Source organism: Venturia canescens, chromosome 10 (assembly GCF_019457755.1).
Source record: "Venturia canescens isolate UGA chromosome 10, ASM1945775v1, whole genome shotgun sequence".
Taxonomy (NCBI): domain Eukaryota; kingdom Metazoa; phylum Arthropoda; class Insecta; order Hymenoptera; family Ichneumonidae; genus Venturia; species Venturia canescens.
The window spans coordinates 11,589,638-11,616,098 of NC_057430.1; the positions used below are offsets into that span (position 1 = coordinate 11,589,638).

The 26,461-nt window shown below is 45.8% G+C and overlaps 1 protein-coding gene across 3 annotated transcripts in view; it reads left to right on the top strand.

Annotated features, from left to right (window-relative positions):
* The window catches only part of LOC122417320 (Krueppel-like factor 6), a 233,535-nt gene that overhangs the window by 49,768 nt on the left and 157,306 nt on the right, over positions 1-26,461 (top strand). For 2 of the 3 annotated variants that reach the window (XM_043430750.1, XM_043430751.1), the window contains exons 1-2: positions 6,764-6,791; positions 25,986-26,080. The exons of the other annotated variant lie outside the window; for it this stretch is intronic. In XM_043430750.1, the coding sequence (XP_043286685.1) occupies positions 25,996-26,080 (85 nt within the window). In that variant the 5' untranslated portion in view covers positions 6,764-6,791; positions 25,986-25,995. Of the gene's footprint in view, positions 1-6,763; positions 6,792-25,985; positions 26,081-26,461 lie in introns of those variants that run through there. 3 annotated transcript variants of the gene reach the window in all.

Here is a 26,461-nt window from a genome sequence, read left to right on the forward strand (position 1 = left end):
TTTTTTTCCTCATTTCAATATTAAAACGCTGCGCGTTTGCTCTCATAATTATTGAAATATTCTCACTCATCCGAATGGATTCGTATATAAGTCTCAGCGTAGCTAGTCACTGGGCGGAGTACGAAATATCGTAAGCGCACAACGTCTTTTGCTCACTCCTCGAACAAACCGCACACGATGAAAAGAAAGGGAATGGGGGAGATACCCGACGTAGACACAGTTCAAGTTTCGTGCGGTTAGCCACTCTTTTTCTCCCTCTTTTCCTACTTTTTTTCCTCTCCTTTTTTATTATGTATATATAGATCTTTCTCTATCGCGCAACCCACCAAGTTTCCCAGCATCCACTGGTACACTTTGTCTCTTTTTATATCGGTTCCAGACAATAAAGCCCCGAGGTCTTGTTTTGCCTTTGGCTGACCACGCTGCGGCGAAACTCCTCCGAAAGAATTTTCCTTCTTCGAACTCTCTCTCTCTCTCTCTCTCTCTTAGTCTCGTACTTTACTTTTCTCCTCTTAAAATTTTTTTTTCCCCTATATTTTGCTGTTTTCTTTTTTCGCTTCTCGTGCCCGCCACAACTCCTTTTCACTTCTGTCTTCTTCCTCCCAAGCCCAACTCTTTTTCTTCTATCCTTTATTCCTCCAGCCCGTTGGCCTCCGGCGCGGCTCTCGGCCTTTCTATTGCTTCGATGTTTCCAGTTTTCTCAGTGATATACTTTTTTCGCGACCCCCCCCCCTCTCTCTCCCCCCCCCCCCGTCCCTCTTACCCGGGGGTTTTCTCTATCCATTTCTATTTATAAGTTTTGTCTCACTTTGAAGCTCGTCGCTTATATGGACCATAGACAATCTCCTCGCTATTTCTTTCATCCTACTTGACATTTGTCTCTCCTCCTTCTCCCCTCCTCTAACTATCTCTCATTCTTTCGTTCTCCTCCGTTCTCCGTTCGGAGGCTTCTTCTTTTTATTCTTCGACTCCGACAATTCGACGACAGAGACGAGATATGCATTGTGTGTGTTTGGCCAGCAGCTTTTGTCTGAAACGTCGCGGAGAAATGGAGTCGCGTCGGGTTCTGTTTGAAGATTTTACTCTCGTGCCCGCACCGAAAAGAGAAGAGGAATGGGGCGAGGGAGCTCTCAGAGAGCGAGCGAGAAAGAAGGAGGAAGGGAGAGATTCCGCTCGGTCGACTCTTCCGGCACAATTCGAAGAACGACGCCAGAGTTGGGAACGTTAAGCGGGGTCCAGAAGCATGCAGGGTCGAGCCGCGCGGATCCACCGTCCCGACACTGCTTTCGCCCCCTCCCGACTCTTTCCTCTTCCATCTTTTATTCTTTCCTCATGCGCGCATACCACTTTTGCCCCTGCTCTTCCAGGGAGCTCGGCTCTCGCCCCTTGCCGCGCGCCCCCCCGACGCACTTGGCACGTTCGCGAATTTACGATTACGCTGGATACCGAATCTTTTCCTCCTCTTTCCTCTCTTCTTCCGGCCCCTTCTAAGCCCTGCACGATTTCTCGTTCTATAAACTTTATTATTCCTTGCTACGTATGCACACTGTGCACACGACGCTGGCCCGGTGCGCAGACGTGTGTCCATCCATGAGCAAGGGAAAAGAGAACGGGGATGAGAAAACCCGCAGTGACCCCGATACCAAAGTGGGCAACCTCGAGAATATATCCGATGTGTATTCGCGTCGTACAACGAGCAAATTTCGCGCGGGGACGTTGCGTCCCTTCCGTTTTATTCTCTCTCGCGCGAGCATCTCGGACTTTGCAAACATTTTTATACATTATTTTTTTGACCCTTACATCATTCGCTATATTTCATCCCTTTTCCCAACTTTGCGCGCCCTGCTGCTTCTCCTTTCTTATAAATTCGTCAATCTTTATTTCGGCCTCGCAGCACACACACACACACACACACAGCACACACACGACCGATCCCGAATTTTTTTCCACTTTCCCCCCAGTGGACCAAACACCCTTGTGACACTCGAGGACGTAGCAGGTGTAGCGAACGCGCGCCCTCCTTCAAGAAATATCGTCTTGTACGCGAACGCTTTTCCTTTTTCTAACTTGCAATTTTTTATCTTTCTTATATATACGCCAAGGAAAAGGGTCGAGCCGGGGACTCTTGTGTGTCTCGTAAACCGGAAGAGGAGGGTTCGCTCCGTTTCTTTTTTCTTCCTCTCCTTTTTATTTTTTTTATTTTTATTTTATTTTATACATACACATTCATACATTTAAGCGTGCGTACGTGTGTACATACACACGTAGTTTCTGGTGCTACCGGATTCACAGTTAGTGCTTTCGACACAAAGGTATATGTGCGCCAATCTTTTTGTCCCTTTTTCACTCCCCTCAGCCCCCCGTCGCGCCGCCGCCCTTCCTTCCTCCTTTGACCCCCTGCGCGCGCGTATTACTCTTCGCTTGCCGTGACTATTTTCCTCTCCGCTTTTCGGCTGATCGTCTATCTACGCTCCCTTTGCTCGTTCTTCCGTGCACGCTCTATTCTACATAGAATTTTACTTGCTCTCGAGTTAACGTATAAATATACGTTATATTCACCTGTCGCGTTCGCCTCTTCCGCATCGGTGGCCGTCGTGTCGAGGTCGTCGCAACTCACAAAGCTCCGCGCGCGCGCGCGCGCACCAACATATCCGAAAAGTCCCTCCTGCGCAAGGAGCCGAAGCTTGAGCATTCCCAAAGGACACTCACTTAAGGGCTTTCCACTTGTTACGGGATATTGGAATGAAAAAGAAATTATTCATACGGGAGTCAAAATGGCAGTGAAGTTGTTGTTTTTTTTTTCTTTTTTATTTTTTAGCCGCCGTATCTCTTTGGTTAAAGGGCTCGCACGAAATTGGCTTTGGATGCTCCGAGCGTATTTTACTTGTTATTTTCTCAACTTTTTTTCAGCCCCCGGGCCGTCTTTTGCCTCAACTTTTATCTTCGCCCGAAATTCGAGCAGCCGCGCTCTTACTTATTCCTTCTTCCGCTTCCTCTTATTCTTCTTCTTCTTCTTCTTCTTCGTTATTCTTATTCTTATTCTCTTCTCCATCAGGCTAGAAAATTCGAGCACGTAATGAAAGAGCGGGAAGAAAAAACACGCGCGGTGTACGAGGGTTTTATCGGGATTGAAGTAAAGCGATCGAACTATCGGATCGGTCAACACGCCCTTTCGCACGTAATCCTCTTTCCAGAAAAGTCGAAGACGATTTATCCCCCGTTTTCTACTGTATCCTTTATCTTGCTCCACCTCGCCTGCTCCCTCCGCACTCCCTCGCACTCCTTTCCTGCCGATCTTCCGCGCCCCCTTCTCCCTTTGCTCTCCCGTTATTTCTCGCGCTTGTTTGCCCTTTTTGCTCCCTACCCGAAATCGTCCTTTTCCAACCTCCGTGGAGACACTGTTTCGAGGACCTTCGTACCTACGTCTCCTCTCACCACGAATGTGAACGAAAAGTAGAAAAAAACAGGGACGAAGAAGGGGCAGGGCTTAATCGGGGAAGGACAAGGGGGAGGGGCGGGTCGGATGTGTTTCGAGCGTATTTATTGCTCGCCTCGTTCCCATCTCACGGGATATGTAACTTTTGCAACTTTCGATTTTTCGAGTATATATATGAGAAAAAGCGTGTGAGACACGACGACGAGAATATATATACAGGCGAAGGTAAAAGAATCGAGTTGCGACGCGATAGAGAACGCGTCGCTCCTTCGATTTGTCTCGTGCAAACGTTCCTGCGTCCAATGACGGATCGACCGAAGGGGAGAAAGATTCTTCTTGCTCCTCTGCTCGTCCCTGATCGACTCATCCCTCATCGTTCGCTCGCTCCTAGTTTCGTTCATCACTTTTGAAGGCCTACACGGGCCTGAAATCGTTGTACATCGCAGAGTCTATTCCTTCCTCGCATGTGCTGCTCTCCTCTTCTTTCTCTTCGGGTATCTTCTCATTCTTCTTATTCTTCTATGACTGATTCCTATCGTCGGCGTCACACACTTTTCCCCACATCCGTATAAAACATGACGCGTGACATCGCGTCCTCGACTATCACTCTCCAAACAATTTTCCCATAAATATATAACTTCGCCCCGAAAGCGAGCCTTTCTCGTATATGTAAAGGTACTTGGAAGTTTTGACGCGTGCACGCACGAGGCTCTCGCGCGCGCCTCGACGTCTGCTTCGCATCGAGGGTTGAAGCCTTTGTTTTTCGGAGACTCCGAACGAGTCGTTGTGATAAATGAATTAATGCTGAGGGCAGATTTACAATTGTTTCAATTTCAATATTAAATGTCGTGCTTGCTCTTATTCCTGCCCCCTCGTTATTTTTCCCCGAAAAGTTTGATTGTTAATGCTTTGTCTCGTGTCTAACGAGAAAAGCCGTTGTACAGTGAAAAATTAAGGATAATAATATTCCCCAAAGGACTTAGCTGGTAATCTGACTTTTACGACGGTGTTCTCAAAGTTAAACGCGCCGGATTTTCGTTCCGCCTCTCATCCACTCTTAACTGGTTCGTCGGTAATCTCTTGCGGGTGAATTTATCGTCTTTCTATAGCCGATAGTCCTCTCGCGAGTATGCGCGCGGGGGATGATTTGTGCTTGTTGAACAAATTTTAAACCGTTACCCCCTCCAGGCTCTCGATACGAAACGTCGTTAATACCGGGGCGTCGTTGCGATTTCCGAGCTTCTCCCAGAATTAGAGATTTCGATTTTTGTTGGGTCACTCTTCTCCCTCGCTCTCTCCCCCAGCCTCCCCTCGGCTCCTTCTGCTCTCTCGCTCTTTAGTCTCTCTTTTTGCCCCGCGCCTAGCGCCGGGGGATTAAATAGCCAGAGCTTGAATTATTACGCCGAGGGGTTCCCTCTTCCCTGGGCTCGATGCTCGCTTACAGCTGGTTGGGAATGCGGCCACCAGAAACCCAAACTCCGCACGTGGTCAACCGTGTTTGTATCTCGTGTGCGGCGATACAGGCATTTATTATGAAAAGACGACGCGAGAGAGATCCGTTCCCTCGACGCGTCCCAGCAACTGCGAGCTCAACTCACGAACGAAATTCTTCTCGCCGCACTTGGCGCAGCTTTTTCGAGGGGGACGAGTCGCTTCTTCTTCCTCCCTTTTTCTTTTCTTCCTTTTTTTGTTTTGTTCTTTATTACATCCACCTTTTCTTCTCGCGCCTCCATTCAAATTTCTGCGGTTTAATTTATTCAAGGCTACGAGACTCGAGTCATTTTAACGTAGAAATCTTGTTTAAGCATATATTCAGATGCTTGTACACAGGCACAAGTACTTTTTGGTTTTCCTTGGATAAAATAACGCTCTCGGACATAAAACGAAGGTGGATGAGACAGAGAGAATGGCTTGTTTAGAGTGGGGCGATGCGCCCCGCGCGCGGCGCCCTCGTATAGCGCGTAAAATACGAGCGCGTGGCCGGGCTAAGCCGACCATAGATCGTGGAAAGCTGAGAAAGCCGCCCGCCCGTGTGCTCAATGTGCCCGGCTCACCTCACACACGAGGATCACTGCGCGGCGTGCGCGAGCGAGATAAAAACTTTATAAAAACATGCTCTCTCGGAGAAAGAGAAATGAGAGGGCGAGCAGTGAACGAGGAATAAAAAGCTTCGTTGCGCGCCTATGAGTTTGTATCGAGTCGCCCAAAAATTGTCTTTTAAGGGATTCATCGAAACGATGTATTCTTCGTGCTCAGACGCGCACCGTTCAGCGCTCATTCGCGTACGACGCCGAAGCAGGTTCGAGTCCAACGGAATGGAGGAAAAAAACATCTTTAATTCACATTTTTTTTTTTTGTTTCACGAAGCATCGCGGTGCAAGATGAAAAACTGCTACGAATTGCACATTCGGCGGAGGGAACGAAATTGAAGAATTACTGGAATTATATTGGAGGGTTCTTTAAAATCAGTTCGTTAATCGGAAACTGCTTGACCAACTTCAACTGCGCGCTCAGGTCGCGGCTAAGGCATCTTCGAATTTCACTGCTCAATGATTTATCAACTGGGAATGCACTTGATTCTTGAAACTTCCTGTACGACTCTACTAGTCTCTCTAGTCTCTACGAGTTTGTGCTCTTTCGACACGAGGAATTTTCTTACGTGCCCTGCCTACTCTATACGCCAGCCACAATAACTCGGAATGCACGCAACTCCGTGGGATCCTTCTCTCTTTCCCTCTTTATCTTTATCTTTCTCTTTCTCTCTCCTCCATGCTCTTTCACCACGTTATTTTTTCGTTCCCTTGTTATACGGAACGTTATAACTCTCCTGGCGGAGCTAAGACGAGAACAGCTTTCGCTGGCTTTAAGTGAGAATGCCACGAGGATAAGAAACTAAATAAAATGAAAGGAAAATGGGCGAGAGCTCCGGGGGAAGATGGAAGCATGAAGTGTATCGCGCTCTCAAGTTTTGTCTGTTTCACGAGGGGCTCAAAACGCACAAAAGAAGGATCACACACGTAACCTCGTATAATATATTACTGTGCCCGTATATATATGTATAAGATGAGCTTTTAAGATGCTGCGAAACGTGAGATGAGAGATTGATCATAAAAATAATCTGCTACGAAATATCCTGAAACATCGTTCGCGCGGTTGATTGTCAAAGTTTCTCTCGTGCCCGCGCAACGCAAACATTTCTCGTGCAGCTTTCCCATATCCAATTTTCTTTTGTTCCCCTCGCGAATATCCCAGTTTTTTAACCACCGAATTCACTTCTTATGTTCCAGGTGAGATTTCTTTGGAGTTTATTGCCAATAAGGCGAACACCTTTGACGCACACGCGATGCAGATATTCGTAAGTTATTATTAATCCATCTCCAAAGCGCGCTACCAAATCCATCACATTTCCTCAACGGAGTATTCAAAGTGTTGCAAAACCCCCGTAAAAATTCAGCCCCCTTCATTTCATATTTCAGCGTAAATAATTTTGTATCCTCGTTAAAAAAAAATCTCTTTTCAAACATAAAAAGTAGCTGCGTTTAAAACAGCACCGCGAAAAAAAAACAAAACAAAAAGAAGAAGAAGAAGGAAAGAAAGAAAAAGGAGAAGTAAAAAAATTAATTGACCAAGTTACGACATTTTTGTCATCGCGCGTCGGAGGTCCGTTGCGAGAGTGCACGCGCGGCTTGCGCGCGATAAACTCGCAGTTTATTATAATTTCATGCTTGTACAGAGCGTACACCCCCGTAAAGCGCGTCGAGGATGTGCACGCAAGAGCGTTTCGGACGAGCGGCCAGTGTCCTCTTTATCCTAGAAAATCCATCCTGCGGAATTCGTCATGCTTACACACATACGCGAGCGCATGCACGCGATACAAATACTTGCGAAACACCCACACGCGTCTCCATAATTATGTATACACACAGATATATATCCCGGTTGAGCGAGTGGATATATTAACGCAGTCTCGTTCTCGCGAAGCTTTTCCGCGTTGCATCTCTCGTGTAACAGCGGGGCAAAGGGTGGAGGAGAAGCAGCAGGAGGGATGGGACCTCGACGTAAATCCGTGGACAGAGGTCGTTGTGTGTACGAGCTCGTCGAGAGCCTGCGAGGTCCAGGGCCTTAAATCCCGGCTTATGAATGCGTAATGTTGATGATTCTAGTCTCTCTCGCTCAGCATCCCTATCCAACCGGAATAAACTGTACAGCGCAGCGTCATGCTGTCATGCACATTTTCTCCTCTCTCTCTCTCTCTCTCTCTCTTTCTTTCTCCCGGTCTTCTCTCTTTATATTCCACTGATAATGACGAAGGGCACATTCACCCTGTTGCCTCCGTCATGAGGAATATATGTACCCGGGCGCACGCAGCGAGAGCGCCGCTGCTGGGCACAACGGGCAAAAGGATTCCTTTTATCCCCTGCTTTTGATAATGGCGAACTCGGGGGCCTTTAAATCGATGCTCCGATTACACCCGATTGGCATGACCCGAACGAACTTTCTGCTATATAATAACGCTCAGGAAAATGTGCCCTCCTGTATTCACGTCTCTGTGTGTGTGTGTGTAGTTGAGTCAGTCGTCTATACGTGTTCGTCGCGTATACTCCAGGAAGGAAGAGATGAGCTTGACGCGCTCAAGCATCGAACGCGTAACTCGATATCACCGAGACGTAGAAATAATCGAGCGGGGGAGAGAAGGGAATGAGCTGCTCGGGGGAGGAGGAAAGGAATGAGTAATATGTGCACATTATCGCATTGAAATACGACCTAACGAGAGCTAGACGTCCGAATATCGTTGATGCTCTTCGAGCTAACGTTGCAGCTTTGTCATTTAATCGCCGCGCACCACTCGCGCGCTTCTCTTAACGTCCGGCTATCAAAACTTTTCGGTATTTGAATAGTTTTATTTCGAATAATAATCATTCGGTTAAAGGAGTTTTGAAAAATAATGAGATGCGTTATCGTCGTTTACGGTTGAATTGTAATTTTCGTAGGAAAGTACAATGTTGGAAAGAAAGAAAATTGGAAAGAAGGAGGAGGAGGAGGAGGAGGGAATCGTCGGTTCGAATGCGATATGAAAACAATGCGCCCTGCTTATCCAGCGCCGAAAACCACTGATCAATTCAGCTGTGTAGCGTCAACATTTACGAAATAGGCATATACAGGAGAAACAAGTGGGAAGGTGTACGGCGCTCGAGCCGGGCAAGCTCACAGCCAGGGGAGCGCGCGGGGCGGAGGAGCGCGCGCGCGGGGGTTTATCGATTTGGTGTTCTCGATGCGTACAGGCTACATGAGCCAGCGGAATTATCGCGCCTCGTCACACGTGGCCACACTGTCGCTTGTGCTTTGCAGCACGTTCGTATAGCCTCGTTGGCCCCGCTGGACGCTCACCATCAATCGAGAATTCTCCCTGCGCCCTACAGCCCCGATCAAAAAATATTTTCGAGCCCCCCTCCCCCCCCCCCCCCCCCTCGCAACGAAATACGAAACTCCTCCATCCACAGCCACCAAGCACTGCCGAATATCTCACTTCCCAATGGACCATGCCTCACCACTTTTATTCCCGCGATATTTATTCACAACCGCTCTCTTTGCTCTCACAATATCTCGATACGAGCCCAGCTTTGAAACGAGCTCTACTTATACGCGCGAATACAGATGGATGGATTTGCTAGCTCGAGAGATAGACTGCGAGAGAGAGAGAGAGAGAGAGAGGGGGCGAGAAAGGTGTTCGGATTTCAGCACGCGTGTCTGTCGACTCGTCGCTCAAACGCTCACTCTCATATACGCGCATACTCTCTCGGTATATTTATGCATATATATATACATGTGGCAACGCACATAGAGGCGCGCCTTGGTATGTTGTGCCCGGTGACAATATACCGCAACCATACAGCCATCATTCCCTCCGCTGGCCCTGCTCGCCCTCTCCGCTCCTCATGATCAAGCCTGCTCTCTCTGCAATTGAGCGATACTCCCGCTAACGCAATGACACATGCAACGTGAAACCGTATTAGATATTCGCGTGGCTCGAGGCAAACATTGACTTATTTAAATATTCGCAGTTTATCACTGCTAACGCCCGAAACGTTGGGCATTTGTGGAATTTGCCATTTCCTCGAGGTTTGTTTCGGACAAATTCAAAATTCGATCGTTTCGATAAGAAACCTCGCGATAAATATATCGCGCTTCATATTTCACTCATTCCAAGCTCCTTAATTTCGTCGTGTTTTTTTTTTTTGTTATTTTTAATTGTTCGCGTTTTTGGTGTCTCGCGCGAGGATACTTTTTCATTGGGTGGATCTTCTCAGTCGCGGGAGCACATTTTTTTGTTATGTTTCATTAAACCGAAACCGCAAACCGTTTGTGACTATGCGATGAAAATTTTTTTGCTTCCCCGTACTCTCTCGCTCTCGGCTGATGCAACACGTTGCGCTTTCTCGAAGAATGCGCTGTAATGGAATATCTCATTCTCTGCGTTTACTTCTCGTGTATATGTTATTGCCACGCGTTGTATCCCGTAATTCTATAACTTTTATCGCCCGCCTCTGACGCGAGAGAAAAAGAAAGCGAAGTTTCTGAGGAGTAACACACGCGCAACGCGATACGCGAAAGAGAAAAAAGGCGAGGCCGAGATTTCACGATGCGGTTTTTCGCCTCAGGATATTCGCGTTAAGCTCTGGAAAAATATGAAAAATATTACACAAAGTGCATCCTCAATCCATTGGAAGTTTTCGTTTCGATACCGCGACGACGATGAGCCGCGCGATCCCGCTCCAGTTTATCGGCTCCGGGCGCGTGGACCGTACTCGGATGGTGACCGCGCTTGGGCATTGGCTCGCGCATCGAATTATGAGCAGGAGTCTCAGTTTCTTTGAGTTTCGGATCGCAAAGCGGATCCGCTTATAAAAGCCCGAAAGGGGGGGTTTTATATGGAAACATTTTGAAAGAATGGAAAATCCTTGTCGGCAATATAATAATGACAAACGTGAGAGTTGAAAAAAGTCCGAGTGACCGCGGAGTGCGTATCCACCGACGACGGAGATGTAAACATTTTTTGTCCCCTCTTCATTCATGCCTCGAAAAAACATTAGTGTCCACGCGTATTCTCTTTGGAAATTTTATGCGTAGATAGTTATTATTGTAGTAGAACCGGATGCGAGAATACAGCCGGACGTATGCTCGTAAACTCGGTATATTGATGGCGGAAGCCCGCCGCGAGCGTACGCAGGGTTTTCTCTTGCTCCCTTCGATCGTGACCACTTTCGAGAGAGCCTAGACAAAATACAGACATTCCCCAGGAAAAATGCACAACGATATAGTTTAACTAGAAAATAAGAAACGGAAAATAAAACATAGGGAAAAAAGAAACGCCGCGACGAAAGTCGTCCCCGCGCACGATGAGAAAACGCGAGACGCATGGAAACGCGATGAGAATATAACGATACTGAAAAAACTTGCATGTTTCTCGGGAAGATGGTCGATAAAAAATGGAAAATTCAACGCCAAATGTTTAGATGAAACCCAACTGCGTAGAATTTCGTTTACAATTGCAATTGAATTCTCGCACGGAACTCATTTTTTTCGATATTTCTTGCTACTGCGACAGAGGAAAATTGCTGCAAGTATTAATGATTGAAGGGCGTAAAAAATAATTGAACCAGCGAATGGTGAAAAAGCTGGTGCGGTTAGAATGAGCGTGAGTTATGTGGCATCGGGAGATTGGCAGTTGAAGCCAATGCACAAAATGTAGTATATCGTTGCGCGTCTACCGGAGTAAAGGAAGGGGAATCAGGATATTCGCGGTGTGGGCTTGAGAGCTCTCGGATTTAGGAGGGTTGCAGCGCAGAATCGACTGGGCGAAATAACTATTCAAAAGTCACGCTCACTGGTTACGAGTCTCGAGTACTCGTTCGACACTGTAGTACACACGACATGGATGTTACCAGCAACTTATTTTTCTCTCTGTATATACAGATACTATATCCATACCGTTTACACGTATGTATAGATATTTTTCAAATGCGATGAAACAAAAAAAAGTAAACTAGGAAATTCGACGATAAAACATTCGAAAGGGGCATATACGTCATAACTGAGGGACACACTTGTACACACACGCTCTGCTCTCGGTAGTCTCGGCGAAATATATACGGGAGGAAGTTGTAGAGTGAACGAGAGATGGAACGATTCTGCAGAGTTTTACGCTTCCCTCCCCTCTTCTCTCTCTCTCTCACTCTCTATTATATACCTCTACATACACTCTCATATATGTGTGTCATGGCACTCGATCAAAAACAGTTACAACTGCTCCAGGCATCAAGGAGAGAGAGAGAGAGAGAAAGAGAAGATTACGAGTATACATTACATTACTCTCTCGCCTCTCTCACTCTCTCGAAAAACGCGGAGTGCGCAAAGAAGTTTATTTTATGAAGGGATAAAAATGTATAGTGCGTTACCCGCGTTGAGGTTAAAAATAGTGAGAAACTAGTTGAATTTAAGCGTATGCCAAAGGAATTCATTTTGTATATACGGTTGAATTAGATATAAAGATTTAAGAAATGTGTAAAATAAATATCAATCAATCTCTCTCTCCCTCTCTCTCGCTCTCGCTCTTTCTCCTCTCTTTATCTCTCAATCAGAAGGGTTCAATCTCAATAGGTATATGAAATAACCTGTGAGCTTGTAACGGACATGGTTAATTAGAAGAAGAATTGGTAATTAGTTAGAAGAATCTCTACTGCGTTGAAATTTCATATTGTCCTGTCGAAAACTTATATCGTTCCATTGAAAATTTTCTAATATTAATAAGGATTTGTTATCGAAGTTCAACTGTATTATTATTTAATGTTGTAATGAAAACTGTAAAGTATGGTAATTATAGCAGGATTATAGCAGAAGCACCACTTTTGAATGTTTACCTAAAGTATAATTAATTAGAATTAAGTACATTATTGATGTTGTATTGTGAATTTTCACGTTGCCCTTTAATCTTACTCTAGCATTATAATAAACGCACCAAATCTTTCTCTTTTTCTATTTAGTTTCCACTTACTATTTCTCTACGCGAGCAATATATCGGTGGTTGTACATAAAACACACTTCGGTTCAAAGTGCCACAGCATTACGTATTTACGTGTTCACATGTGCATATATTTATATAAATATGTAATAAGATATTGAGATGTGTGAGCGTTCCTGAGAGACGCGTAAAGTGTGTGTGTGTATGTGTGTGTGTGTGTGAGAGAGACGTTACATTCGTGCTTTCGTACCTGTGTTTTGTCGGCGGAAATAACGATTCCCTGTGGTCCTCACGTTGATTGCGAGCGCGTATAAATTCACTTTCCGAAAATGAAATGCGCATGCCTTTTCATAGCAAAATCCAACGTTTAATGCCACGTCAAACTTGCGTCGCGCCTCGCTCTCCGCGCGTGTATATCGTGCAACGCTCGTGCTCGTATACGTTGAATCCCCATCGCTTCGCGCGGGCACGCGCGAATACTGATCACAATGCGTTTGAATTTCGGTATGTCAGACGATAATTGAGTTTTTCGGTGCATTGCGTTTTTTTTTTTTTTTTTTTTTTTTCCAACGGTTATGTAACGAAGTATTGATTTTTCATTGTCGATACTGTCGAATCCCTCACTCAATCGTCTCACCCATTGTTTTTCATCCAGTCTCTCTCGTAAAATGATCCTTTCCATTTTTTGCTTTTCTTTCGATCGCGCACGATCTCTGGAGACTCAAAGAAATGACGAAATTCTCATTGCGCGTTCGTGTTGTTAAATTTCGAATTCGAGGTTGCGTATAATCACGCTTTTTGCATCCCCCATCAGTCAGGTTTGTTTTAATCGAATTAATGCAATTCACTTGCCACGTAATATGCGATCGAATCTCCATAGAAACTCTCGCCCTCTCCCTCTTGACTCAATCTCGAATATTTTTATGCACGAGAACATCGTTAACTGCTCAAACAATCTCTCAGTGTTTCGCTCGTTCGTTCGTTCAAATTTCATTCCTTCACAAACATATTTCATTCCTCACAATTTACGTACCTGCGTAAATAATGTAATAAGCAGATTCATATGTGCTCGTAATATTCTCGCATTATCGTTTCGCGAATTATTTTCTCGTTATCATTCCAGCGCTGAATGCGCGTACGTATACCCCCACGTGTCCGCAAGGGGTCGCGAGGCATCCTCGATGTTCCTTTCCATATTTTTATATCCGCCTGTCCCTTCGTACATTTATATTCATACACATTGATGTTTGTATGTACACGGACAAATTGGAGCACCTCGTGCGTTATCCAGCGCGTCGGGGGGGCTCGCGGAAGCGTGCTGCTCCCGGGGATGCTGAACTGACCAAAGATGAACGGAGGGAGATAAAGGAAGAGGAAAAAAGAGGGCGAAAGAGAGGGAAGTGGGGAGCAGAAGATGAGAAAGGAGAACGAGAGCTCTTGCCGTGCGCACACACGAGCCAGAGGGGCTCGGTCTGTAATTGCGTGAAACGCGCTAGTCGGAAAAACCGCAAAGGCAGAAGCGGATATATGCGCGCGTAGGAATCCGGTGCTCTGCGGGCCGCGAATTTGGTTAACGGGCATGAGAATAAAAGGGATGGGAGAGAGAGCGAAAGAGGACGGATATCGGGGAGTGAATGGTTCGAACGTGTGTGCGGAGAGTGTGGAGTGCGAGAGGGGGTTGAAAAGAGGACTCTACGGGGGATGAGTTACGTCGGTTTCGGTGGTTTTGACCGGATCGCAAACGTGGAAAAGGAGAACGAGGCAAAGGGGTTGGGCTCGCGAGAGAGAGAGAGAGAGAGAGAGAGAGAGAGAGAGAGAGAGAGAGAGAGAGAGCGGAAGGGTTGTGTTTGGAGAAAGGTGGGGAGATTGGTGGCGATAAAATTCAGGCGTTAATCAGAATCTTGTTTCCATGAGAGAGGGCAGAACTCCGGAGCGGCGTGCTCGGGTAAACGCCGTTGCACGAGCTCTAACGAGGGCTGAAAGGAGAATGGGGCGGCGCAAATCTCCATGTATATAGCGATCACTCTCTCTTCTCTCTTGCCCGAATCCAACAAAACGTGTATGTAACAACGTACGCGGACGAATTTACATCGATCCCGAAAGCGATAAACACACACGTGGAAAGCCCTCGCTCGCCGATTTACCTGTGGCGAGAGATCCTGACATTTTTATTTCTTTTTTCTTCCCTCTTTCGCGCACACTTGCCGCTCCTCTTTACTTTTATTTCCTCTGCACATATAGACTCTGCCGGAAGAAATTTTGAGCTCTATTTCTCGTCATGTACCTGCAACGTTTCCGAGATAGCGATAAAAAACGAGAGGAAGAGCACGTCAATGGGTTTTCGATAGCGGCTGGTGCTGGGACTCGAGTCAGCAGGACACAGTTTTCCGCGACCGAAAACGAAACTCGCTCTGCTTTTATCGCGCGTGTGTTGTGTGCAGGGATAACGTAACGTCGTTCCGCATCCGCGTATACCTCATGCGAATAAGCACAGTTTTTTGTAACAACGGATTTTTGTTTGTATAGCTCGGCGCGCGTGCCGTTCGTGCTTATATATATGTGCGTGGAAAAACGCTTATTTTTCTCTTCACTTTTCGCTCCGATGAAACTTTGACGATGGCGTAGTACAGGCACACGTGCGTGGGCGCACACGTATGCGCTAGGAAGCGCGAGGGTGGTGGCCGAGGAACGATGAGGAATGGCATTTTCACTCTCGAACGCGAGTGTTTGGACCGCAAAAAAAGGGGGGAACGCGCGCGCTAGCCGGGATGCTGGTTTTGTCGGGAAAAGCGAGTCGGTATGTCGAAAAGTGTCTGTGGCTGCGAATATAAAGTGTGCCCGCGTGAGCGAGAGAGAATGATACGGAATGGGGCGATTCGGGAGGAACGCGATTTAGGCAATGCGATGCGGTGGTGCAACGCGGTGGAAGGGCAAACCGGCGCGTAAAAGTGCGTGCTAGCCAACTCGCCGCGATTCGGTTAGCTCTCGTGCGCCCGGAGTTTATACCTCTCGCCGCGCGAAAAGCGGAAAAGCGAGAGGGAAGAACGCGCGGCCAGCGCAGGGAAGCCGCGATTCGGAGCTTCGCTCGAGGATGGGAGAGCGTCTGACGGGTGTTGGTGCGTGTCGGTGCGTACACACGTGTTATTGATCGTCGCTCCGAGACTCCGGCTCGTTGCGCCAACGTCGGAGTTCCCGTCGTTCCTCCGTGCCTACGTGTCCTACGCTTCTCGCACTCTCTTTCTCTTTCTCCCTCCCTCTTTTCCTCTTCCTCTTCCTCTTCCTTGTACAGGCCTCTCCAAAGGTTCTTTCAAACATTTATCTCGACGCACCGGCACCACTTATTCCTTGTTTTTCACTACATTTTCAATTCAAATTGTTTTTTTTCTCCTCTTGGAATATCCCACGGAATATATGCTGCTGGTTATCTGCGGAAAAAATCATTTTTCTTTAACAAACAACTCTAAGAACCAATTGACAAATAAATATTTAGAGTGCAGAGAAAAATTCGTCACCGAGCCCCCCCCCCCCCCCCCCCCCCCCCCCCCCGGCATTCGCTCGCGGAGTCTCAATCTTCATTCAGGTATTTCTTTCGCATGAACGTATTTTTTGGTCGCGCGAATTGGGGCACTCGAAATTTCTACTGATTCGTAACTTCTGAGAAGTCGCGGTTCCATTTTTTCAACTTCTATCGTTAATCTCTCCTTTAAGCATTCGGTGAGCCGCTATTCTTATCGTCTAGGTTCCTTAAATTTATTTCTATTTGCGAGACAGTTTGTATGAGGAATTTAGAATTATTTCAGGTTTTAATTCTTCATTAGGTGTTCGATAACCTGAGCTGAAATTTCGCCAATCTATTCGCATGCATTTTTACTTTACTGTTATTTAAAATCAGTTATTTGTAGAATATTCGGGTTCGTCGAAGCCTCGATACGTTCGTCATGTCGTTGCCCTTTGTATTCTCACATGGCATATTTTTCATCTGGCTTGTCCTATAGATTTTTCTCTCTCCCTCCAATATTATGTACACCGTCAGGGGCCTTATTGTTTTCCCTCTCACGAGCCACCCTCCTCACTTTCCATGTATGCATCTTCACTTCCTGACCATGTCATCATTCGCACGCAGCTCTGGGAAACTCGTAGACTCGTTTTCCTCGTTGCTCTCAACTCACGCGATGATTCTGCACCCCAACATTGGTACAGGCTCTGCTGCTGCTGCAGCAAAAAAAAAAGAAGCGAAAGCTCTATTGAAAGAGCCCGGAATAATCGAAGTAAAACTCGAGAAATTTTGTAATAAAAACAACTGCAACGATTATCATCCATCTGAACATTGCTCCAAAACGCACAACAGAAATTTGACCCTCTCGAGTCCACCCAGCACCGGGCCTCGTCGCGAGCTCAAACTCTCTTAAAAACCATCGTTGTCATTCCGTCCTAATATTCTGAGCACATCATGGAATACGATTTTTCCGCCCGAGCCGACACGCGTTTCTCGAGTTTTCCAAAAAACCCCATCCCCGTCCCGCTTTTTTTCTTTCGCTTCTCCGGATTCGCTTACGAGATATAGAAATACGTGCGTATTACGCACAGTAGATCCGAAAGCCCGCGAGCGGCCAGAATATCCCCGATGTGAAATGGATCGGGGATGCTCGCTCGCTGGCGAGCGAGCCCGAGCCCGATGCGCACCGCGGGGATAGAGGACTTCCTTGCCCACTATTTGTACTAGCACGCATACGTAATTGCATAAACGGTTCTCCAGCCCTCCCATCCCACCTTCAATCTCTCTCTCTCTCTCTCTCTCTCTCTCTCTCTCTCTCTCTCTTTCTCACTCTCTCGCGCGCTCCATCGTGCTTGTTCAAACGTAATTATATATCAAGCGTTCGAGTAACTAGCGCACAGGCATAAGCAGACGCCACTCTGTCCACATAATAAATATACATACCTGGATTCCTGGGCACGTGTATCACAGATTCCTTTCGTTAGAGATATACATTCATCCGAATATATATATTTACGTCCGTGTATGTAACCATGTATATTAGAATATATACGTAGATTTACATACAAATGTATATCCCTCTACGGTACACATATATATATTTATTTATACATGTTTATATATGCCGGTGGTATGCAGATTCGCACAGGTGAATAAATTCATTTCTGCATGAACGTACGGGGATTCTCCTGCGCGTTTGGATATGTGAGCGTGTATCTCGCTGTGCGTCTGAATCTCTACTCTAAATTCGTCCGATATAGATCTCTGGCAGAAATGACGTACTTGATTTATATATACGTACGTAAAGCTTTCTTTCACGTACGCGTTCGCGTCCGGTGGTGGCATTTGCAAGGCTGAGGCGCATATCGTCCTTTGTTTAATTGCAGTTTTTATGTTTCATACGAGTCATATTATTCGTTATGATTTTTATAAAAATTTTTGTAGTGGCTCGAAGATTTTTGAAAAACTTTTAGCGAGTCGATGTTATTTTGGGCTTGACCCTCAATTTTTCATGTTTCGATGAGTTTTTCAGACTCTCTTTTTGTCACTTGAACGACATATACTCTCTAGGCTTTTGTATTCCTTTTGCTTATTTTAGTGCGGAGGATCCTAAAAGAGCTTGGCGGATATCACTGCACTGGGTTGCTACGAAGGGCCCCCGATTCGAGTCCCATTTGCCTCGAGCGATACTTTCATCCCTTCCACACTCTCTCCGCCCATCGCCCTTTCTGCTTCTTCTTCTCCTTCTCCTTCTTCGTTCTCTATTCTTTCTCATGTGTGTGTGTGCGAGCGCGTGTGTGTTGTCTCCCTTCTTTACTTTGGCCCCTCACATCGCTGCTCTCCGATACGAATTTCGCTGGCCAAAGTTTAGTACGCACATATACATACGCCCGCATGACCTGCCCTTTCAATTTATCCCGCTTCTATACGCCGCTCATTGGAGGGCCACGAGGGGCCAATCCCGTGGATTTGACCAAGGTAAAATGATGAGATACGCGGCGAGAGAAGAGGGCGAGCGGGGGAGGCAGCTGAAATACGGACACGGGACACGGTAGTCACTATCGTATAACCGAACCTCCGTTTTCATGCATTCGTGTGTGTGCGCGTGTGTATTCGCGTATGCGATGCTCGTCCGTGTTCTCGTTCGCCTTTTCCTCAAAGTTCAATCCTCAATAGAATTGTATATCTGCGTATGACAGCGACCGCCGACGTGTATAGCTCTACAAATATCTCGGGACAACTTTCACGATCGTTCGATTTCCTTCGACTGTTGAATTTTATTATGATTTCTTTTTTTTTTTTTTATTTTTTTTTAAATTTTCTTTTATTGAATTCAAATATTTTTCGTACAATCCGGAAATATGTTTCAACAGGATAAGCAACGCGATGAGCCATGCAAATAACTACGGTTTGAAATGCGCATTTTTTCTTTTTTTTTTTTGGAACTTTGAAGCTCCGTTGAAATTTTGGTAGAAACAAATATCGAAAAAAGAATGAATATTTTGCTCTGAGTTGTGTGATCTCGTCTTTTGAATGAAGAAAATAAATCTCGTTTCTTAAAATATTTGAAAAGCGTGTTTCGATGACAGCGCAAGGATTTCAGTGTCGATGTTTCATTTGTTAAAACTGTTTTAATTCTTGTGCTCTTTCGCCCGAGCGTTTTTTTTTTACTCAGACGGTTCGTAATGACTGCGTCGAAAAAAAAAAAAAGAAAAATCGTTGATCGGTGAATCTTGTCTAGTCCAAAACGCGATGGTTTCATGTGGAAATCGATTGTGGTCGAAGCCAAGGTTTGGCTTCGCGAAGGCTGAAAACCCGGCGTGTGTAATATACGCGAAGAGAAACCGAGAGTCGGCGTAATTACGCGGTGGCTCGCCGTCGTTGGCTTTGAAGAATCTGCGAGCGAGGGACGTCGCGCAAGAGTCGAATGAGGGAAACGGGCTCGTCCCCGCGTATACGTGCCTGGGAATCCTCCCTCTTTAACCCTTTCTCACATACGCGGATATGCGAGTCCGCATGTACAAATGTGGGGCACACGAGCACACGAAAAAGACGGAATAAGCAAGAGAAGGAGAGAAAAGCTAGGGCGAGACGGAGAGAGAAGGGGTCGGAGCAAAGGAAAGACAAAAGCGCACGAAGCACTCCCGCAGTTGCTTCCCCGTTTTCACAGAGAAGTGCTCTGACAATACTACTCGACGTTTTGTGTTTACGTTAAGTCGAGCAAATTCGGCGAGCCGCAAGAGTTCGCGGATCCTTTCGCCGGTATGAGCCCCCGCGCGGCAAAGTTGCGAGAATTAAAAACGCAGAACAGAGCAGGCCGCGATAACAACAACAACAACGAGGAAAATCCTACTCGAAAAATTTCACCAAAACTCTTCGCGTACTTAAACTCAAAATGAATCCAATTTTTGTCGTCTCTTTTCCACCCCGCTCGAAAACACGATTAAACAAACAATACTTGCGACCCGCGAGATGAAAAATTTCACCAGGATGAACTTCCGACCCCCGTTTCCCCACGCACATTCCTAGCTTCATCTAACCTCCATCCCTTTTCTTTCCCGCTGCTCCCCCGCCCACCAGAGGCCTCATCAGAAAATCTACTGAATATTCCCCCACGCCCTGCTCCGTATCCCATCCCAAGCATTGAACGGGCGCGATATCGAACAAAAGCAGATCGTAACTGAAATAACTCACAGCAGCCTCAAATCCCGAGTGTTTAACGCCTGTTCATTTCACATCATTTCACGTGCGCGTTTCATCCGACATATAGGCACTATAACACGCTTGTGCACAAAAGCAAGTGTGAATATGTGGAAAATGTGGAGAAAGCGCGGGCACACACGCGGATGTGTGCACGCACGATAAAATGAGGAGGGTGAGAGAGCAGGGCGCAGTTACGACTGAATTCTGGTGTTTGCCGAGAAAACATGGCGGATGCCATTACGCGGGGGCGGCAGCGGCGCGCTCGGGGGAGAGGACTCCAATAACATCGCTCACAATAAAGTGCGCGCGATTCTCCTGCCGTAATACCCACGTAAGTACGAAGCGCGACACTCTCTCGCTTCTCCACCGAGCGGAGAAGTCTGGCTCGGCTAAGAGAGAAGAGAAATTCTAGCGTCCTCTTTATTCCCCAGGAACACGTACGCGGAGGACGACGCACACTCGTATGGGGATGCGCACGCGAGCAAGTCCTGATAAAATATAAACGAGTGGACGTACACGCACGCGTTGTACGCACACGAAAATCTCTGCGCCTTCGTTTCTCCAAACAAGACACCATCATTTTCATCTCGCGCTCCATATATGAGAAGATAAATTTCTCTGCTCCCACCGCATATTCGCGCGTGATCCTTCCCGCTATGTAACGCGCACATTTACCTTGGGATATCTCTCGACACTTTTCACTGTATATTCAACGCGATAAGATGGAAGAGTAGATGCGTTTTCAACTCGCTACTGCGGTGCAACGCTGCCGATATATGCTGCAGATCCTGAGAAATGCAGCGGCTGCGGCTGAGAAAAAGCTTCGATCTTGGGTCACGTTATATACGTACGCTCCCTATTCCCATCAACTTCCGCATCACCACGTGCCAATGCTCTTCTTATAACAATAACTATAATGGCGTAGAAATCGTAATAATAATAATAATTATTATTATAGTAACAGCAATAATGTACGACGCGCACTTTGTGTGTGCTACGATATTTGCACAAACTAGGCAAATGTTTTATGCGTATGAGTTATATATCACACATGCTCATATATACGTACATCGATATACGTATAAAGGTGGTGAAGGAACGAGAGAACAGCCCAAATCCCAGATGAGATGAGTCTACGAGAGTAAAACAGCCACAGTGTCACTCGAATGCTTCACTAAAACCACTCATACATTCTCTCTCTCTCTCTCTCGCTCGCTCGTTCTTTCTCCTCTTTCCCGAATGTGTGCTTTCCTATATACGTGCATGTGTTTCAGGTAAACGTGTGCGCATTCATGAAATATATTCGTGCCAGTCTGTTCACAATATTACTGAATACTTTTGCAAAGTGCACCGTGGAAAAATTTCTCCCCTCTCTCAATCTCTCTCTCTCTCTCTCTTTCTCTTTCTGTGTGTTGCCCTCGTTCCATGTGTTTGCGGATATGTCTTCTGGGACTTGTACGCATGCCTGTATCGTTGCATTATACGAATGTGACACATCGAAACATTTATTTTCGCGAGAGTACAAACTTTTTAAATAATTTTCATTCTTTTTTTTTTATTTTTTCTTGTTTTCTTTTTATTATTATTTTTATTACACGCGTCTATACGTTTTTATATATTTATATTAAAATGCATTTGCGCGATTCTCGTCGTTTTTCATCCTCGTTTCAGCAGGCTGATACCCGCGCCGCGCGCGTGCCCACACGCTCTTACATCGATGCAGTACACATATATTCGCGTACATACGTGAACGAAAAAACCGGAGCAATCGAGCAATTTTTTTCGTCGCGACGTCTCTTCCCAACGTTGGCAAACTCTCTGCTTTTGCTCTCTTTCGCTGTGTGTTTTCGTTCGCTTTATTTCTTATATATATTTCTTCTCTTTTTTTTAATATCCGCAACGACGGCGATGTACCGAAAATTTGACATCTTTTATCGCCACTCCAGACATATTTATTATTCATTTGCCTCGAAGCGAGACTCACGGTCGCTACTCGAACGACGTACAAATTGTCTCCTACGTTTTCGTATATTATCGTATGACTTTTTTTTTTTTTTTTTAAATTCGCTCGTAGAATTAGAAAGACGCCATAGAAATAACGATGGATTACCAATTACGTAATGTAACAGAGATTCTCGTTAATGTTTTTTTAGTTATCGTACTTACGATATTCGTTCTTTGTGATGAAAAGCTTGAAAAAATGTAAAACGAATTGTATTAAGGGAATATAAACAACTTTTCATAACGGGGGGGGCTATGCACGGAGGTTTGTGTGTTTGGGAATATGTGCATGAGTTGTCATGGTCACAGTTGTGTCTCTCGTGTGTTGAAGTAATAATGCGCCCAAGGGCTATCGGCGAAGCCCGGCGAATGAGCGAGCGTGCTCTGGAGCTTTCGCATAACGCGGTACGAGAGCGCGTTAAATTAATTACGAGCTAGAGCAAAGAGAGAGCCAAGTGTGGAAGCGCGACCGGGAAAAAGAGAGAGAGAGAGAGGAGCAAGGGCGAGAGAGGCAAGCGAGCTATCATTTATTTTCATTTCCCTTGCGGCGGACGCATCGCGAGAGAGCTCGCCCTCTGCACAGTCGCGAAGTCGAGAGCCGCTCCGTTGTCCTCTCATTTTCCTCCGTCATACTGGCACTCACGGACCTGTGTATACCCCCGTACCAACGTTACCAGTTCACATAATATCCGGCTTTTTAAATGTCTCGTGCCGATGTACAGAATTATACTTTGGCGCACGTCACCTTTGACATCTCGATTCGTCAGGCAAATTTAAAGTTTCGTTGCGCTCGTTTTTTAACAAACTGCATGCTCTCCAATTGCTTTTTCCAACAAGCCTTTCTTCGCCTTCGCTATCGTGAGATCGAACAGTTGACATATATATTCTTTCGTCTATCTGAAGACGCAGAATAACTCGACGCGTTTGCAAAAGTGGCGCCATCGTCAAACCCGGCCCCGCTGCGGACCGAGGCCGAGATTTTTTTAACCGCGATCTACTCCCCTCATTCCACCCTTTTTGAGATCTCCGAATCATCGTGTACTTTTACCCTGCTGAGCTAAATTACTAGTGATACACTCAAGAGAAACGCGTCTCGCTCGGATGAGCGAGCAGCAGAAAAAATGTGCCGGAATCCTCGAACAGGAAGCCCGCGTCAAGGGATAAACCCTCGCATGCGTGCATCACGACTCGGGGGCGTCTGCACCTCTCTTCGATGTGTGCAGGCTTCTTAGAGCGAAATAGCTAAGTAATGGCGGGCTGCTGCTATTGCCGCTGCGCTTCTCCTCTTCGAGAAAGACGGCGCGAGCGGAGCCAGCTCGAGGCATAGATATACTGTAAAGCTTTTTGCGAGCACAGTTTCGTGAAGATGAAGCCATCCCGTAATTACCGGCATCGTTAGAGGCGAACGAGTGGAAGCCAGACAGCCCGGGAGAGAGAGAGAGAGAGAGAGAGAGAGTCTACCGGAGTCGTATTTAATTAGTGTTATCACCACAGTACCTACTACCTACCAGACACACTGCCACACCGTTTTATTCAGCTACGATATACTATTATTATTTCTAATTGCTCGTACCCAGCACATTTTTCTTGGAGGGCGCCCGCGCGCGCGATCTTATCCCGCTCCTTATTTTATTTTCTTCCACTGCTCTCGCTCTGTACTATCCCCTCCGCCTCGACTCGCTTATCACGCCGAAATCTTACTTTATACTATCGAGATTAAGTGGAAGATTCTCTACGTGGGAAATCAGCTCTTTTACACGGTTCTACGCGAGTTTACTCCGTTTTGTACTTTTTTCCGCTTCCCGCGCTAATGTTCGCTCGTATATTTTTGGATGACAACGATTCGTCTGAATATTTGATCCCTCTAAATCGGAATAATTTCGAATATTTGATCCACGAAGACTGAATAAGAAGATATAAATAAGAATTGAAATTTATAATCATTCTCGGTGGAGAAAAATGCTTGAACGTCCGAGGAAATTTTCATTCGAGCGGAATTCTTCGTTTTTTTAAACGCCGCGTATATTGGAAAAAATTTTACAACCTGAGGTTACAGTAAATTGGTGGTAAAGATGTGTGTTTTCACAAGAGAGAAAAAATTATATTGTAAAGTCGATATGCGATGGGCGAGCAAAAAACTTGCATTACTCGGCCCGTGAACGCGCACGCGGAGAAAAATAATGTGAAAAAAGGTATTGGCTGACTCAGTTGCGTAGCTCTTCATTATTGGGATATCGTATGGTTCCACATACGTCTATATACACAAGAGTACAGCATCCAACGAGAGAGAGAGAGAGAGGCGTGCGCGTTCCACTTACCGCGAGAGAGGAACCGGTTTAAACTCGGAACTCTGTGGAAGGCATCCAGAAGGCACAAAATCAACGGTGTGTGCCTCACTCTTTTCTCCTTTTTTCTCCATCTTCACTCGCTTCTCTATTCCTCTCTTCGTCTTTTTTAGCTCGTAACACATCGTCGATTCGTTGATTCCACGTAAATGCCTCATTCGCTTTATTTTTTCTGACCGCTATTCTTGATGTTTTTTTCCCAATTTTGCCTTTTTTTTTCTCTCCCCCACCATTATTCGTATACTTGAAAAAATATTTTCTTCTTCGCCGAACGAATTCCTCGTTTCCTCGCGAGGATACTTTATTTGTTACAACATATATTTTCCACCACGCGCTTCTTCTCTTCTATTGAATAACTTGGCTCGCTTTTTTAACTCGCATTTTTCACTCTTTTGTGAGGTTTTCTTCCTCTCGCTTCAAGTCTTGTTGGGGAAACGGGGAGACGATATACGCTGTAATTATCGAGCGATTTAGTCGCGTCGCTTCATTATCGATTCGTCGTCGCCTTCATTCATGTTTCGCGCCAAGTTTATCCGCAACGGAAAACTGAGTTGAATAATTTGGAGGCTGAGCACGACCGAGAACGAGATTTTGGATTATTCAAGAGTTCTACGCTTTAACGTTTTCGGGATTTTCTCACTTGTTTGGCTTTCTCGAGCCTCCAATCTCGGCGATTGCAAAGATCGGGGGACACGCCGGCACTTTGAGGCCTCCCGTATTATCACCCCGGTTTCGTGACTCGATAAAGTTCATGCTCGTAATACAATGCAATCGATCGATTATCGAAACACGCGGGGAACGCGTGAGGCGAGTCGGAGTTTTAGACTCTCGACTCTTCGTCTTCGTGCGCCTCTCCTCAGACGTTTTTTCCTCTCCTAATTTTCTCTTTCCGCATATCCTGCTTCTTCTTTCACACTCCGAGCAAACTCTCGTTTTTTATTCACAAGCCAAATGTTTATATTCCCGAACGAACTCAGCGATCCCCGTCCCGAGGCTTCAGGATCGATCGTTACTCGCCTTTTCAATTTATAATAACGCGGCTCGAATTCCCCGCGGCCCGTACGATTTTATCGAAAATTTTTCTCTACACACGCGTCGCCCTTATCAACTGGGTTTACCGGCGATTCGATTAGAATCCCCCCTTTTATTCTGTGCGCTTGCGCGCTCACGAAAGTTTATTCGCGCACTCGTTAGTGCAGTTGCGCCTTGACACAAATACAATTACAATCGCTTCGCGAAGCAATCATTCGTAGTACAGCCCGATTTGGAAGAGAACAATGAGTGAACAAGCTACCCGATGAAAATAGAAAAACGTAATTCAATAAGTACGAATAAATCACGCTCCCTTATCGCCCGATTTAACCGCTCTATCGATCCACTTGATCTCTGAATATGCCCCTTTTTCTACACAATTCGATACAATGCACAATCGTTAACATGAAAATATATTAATATACAGCGATGATTTTTATCTTTGTGTTTCAGGTGAGAAATCATGCTTCTTTGGATCTCGACGATATCTTCCGTACTTTGTTTTTTTATTTTCACATTCCAAGAGGGTACGGGCCGCAACGCGATAAGTAAAAATTGGAGCAATCATTTTTTCATTTCAGTATTAAGGTTAAGACTCTGATATAGGTATGCTCTGATTAAGAGCGATTTTCCACTGATGACACGCTGAAGTTTGTAACGTTGGAGTCCAACGAAACGATCTAAAAAACCTTCCAATAATTCGAGTGATTCTACAATTTCGTTTCTTGCCGAATTTGCAATTGGTAGTTTCTCAAGCTGCACCGATACTTCGTGAAATAAAAAATTGGCCAATGCGACAAATGTTTTTTTCGTTCATTTCCGTTGGACTCCAACGTTGCAAACTTCAGCGTCGTGTTTCTCCAATTGAAAAATCCGCACGACTTTCGTTGCAGCTGCAATAACATTTTTTTTTACATCTTTCCGGCGTT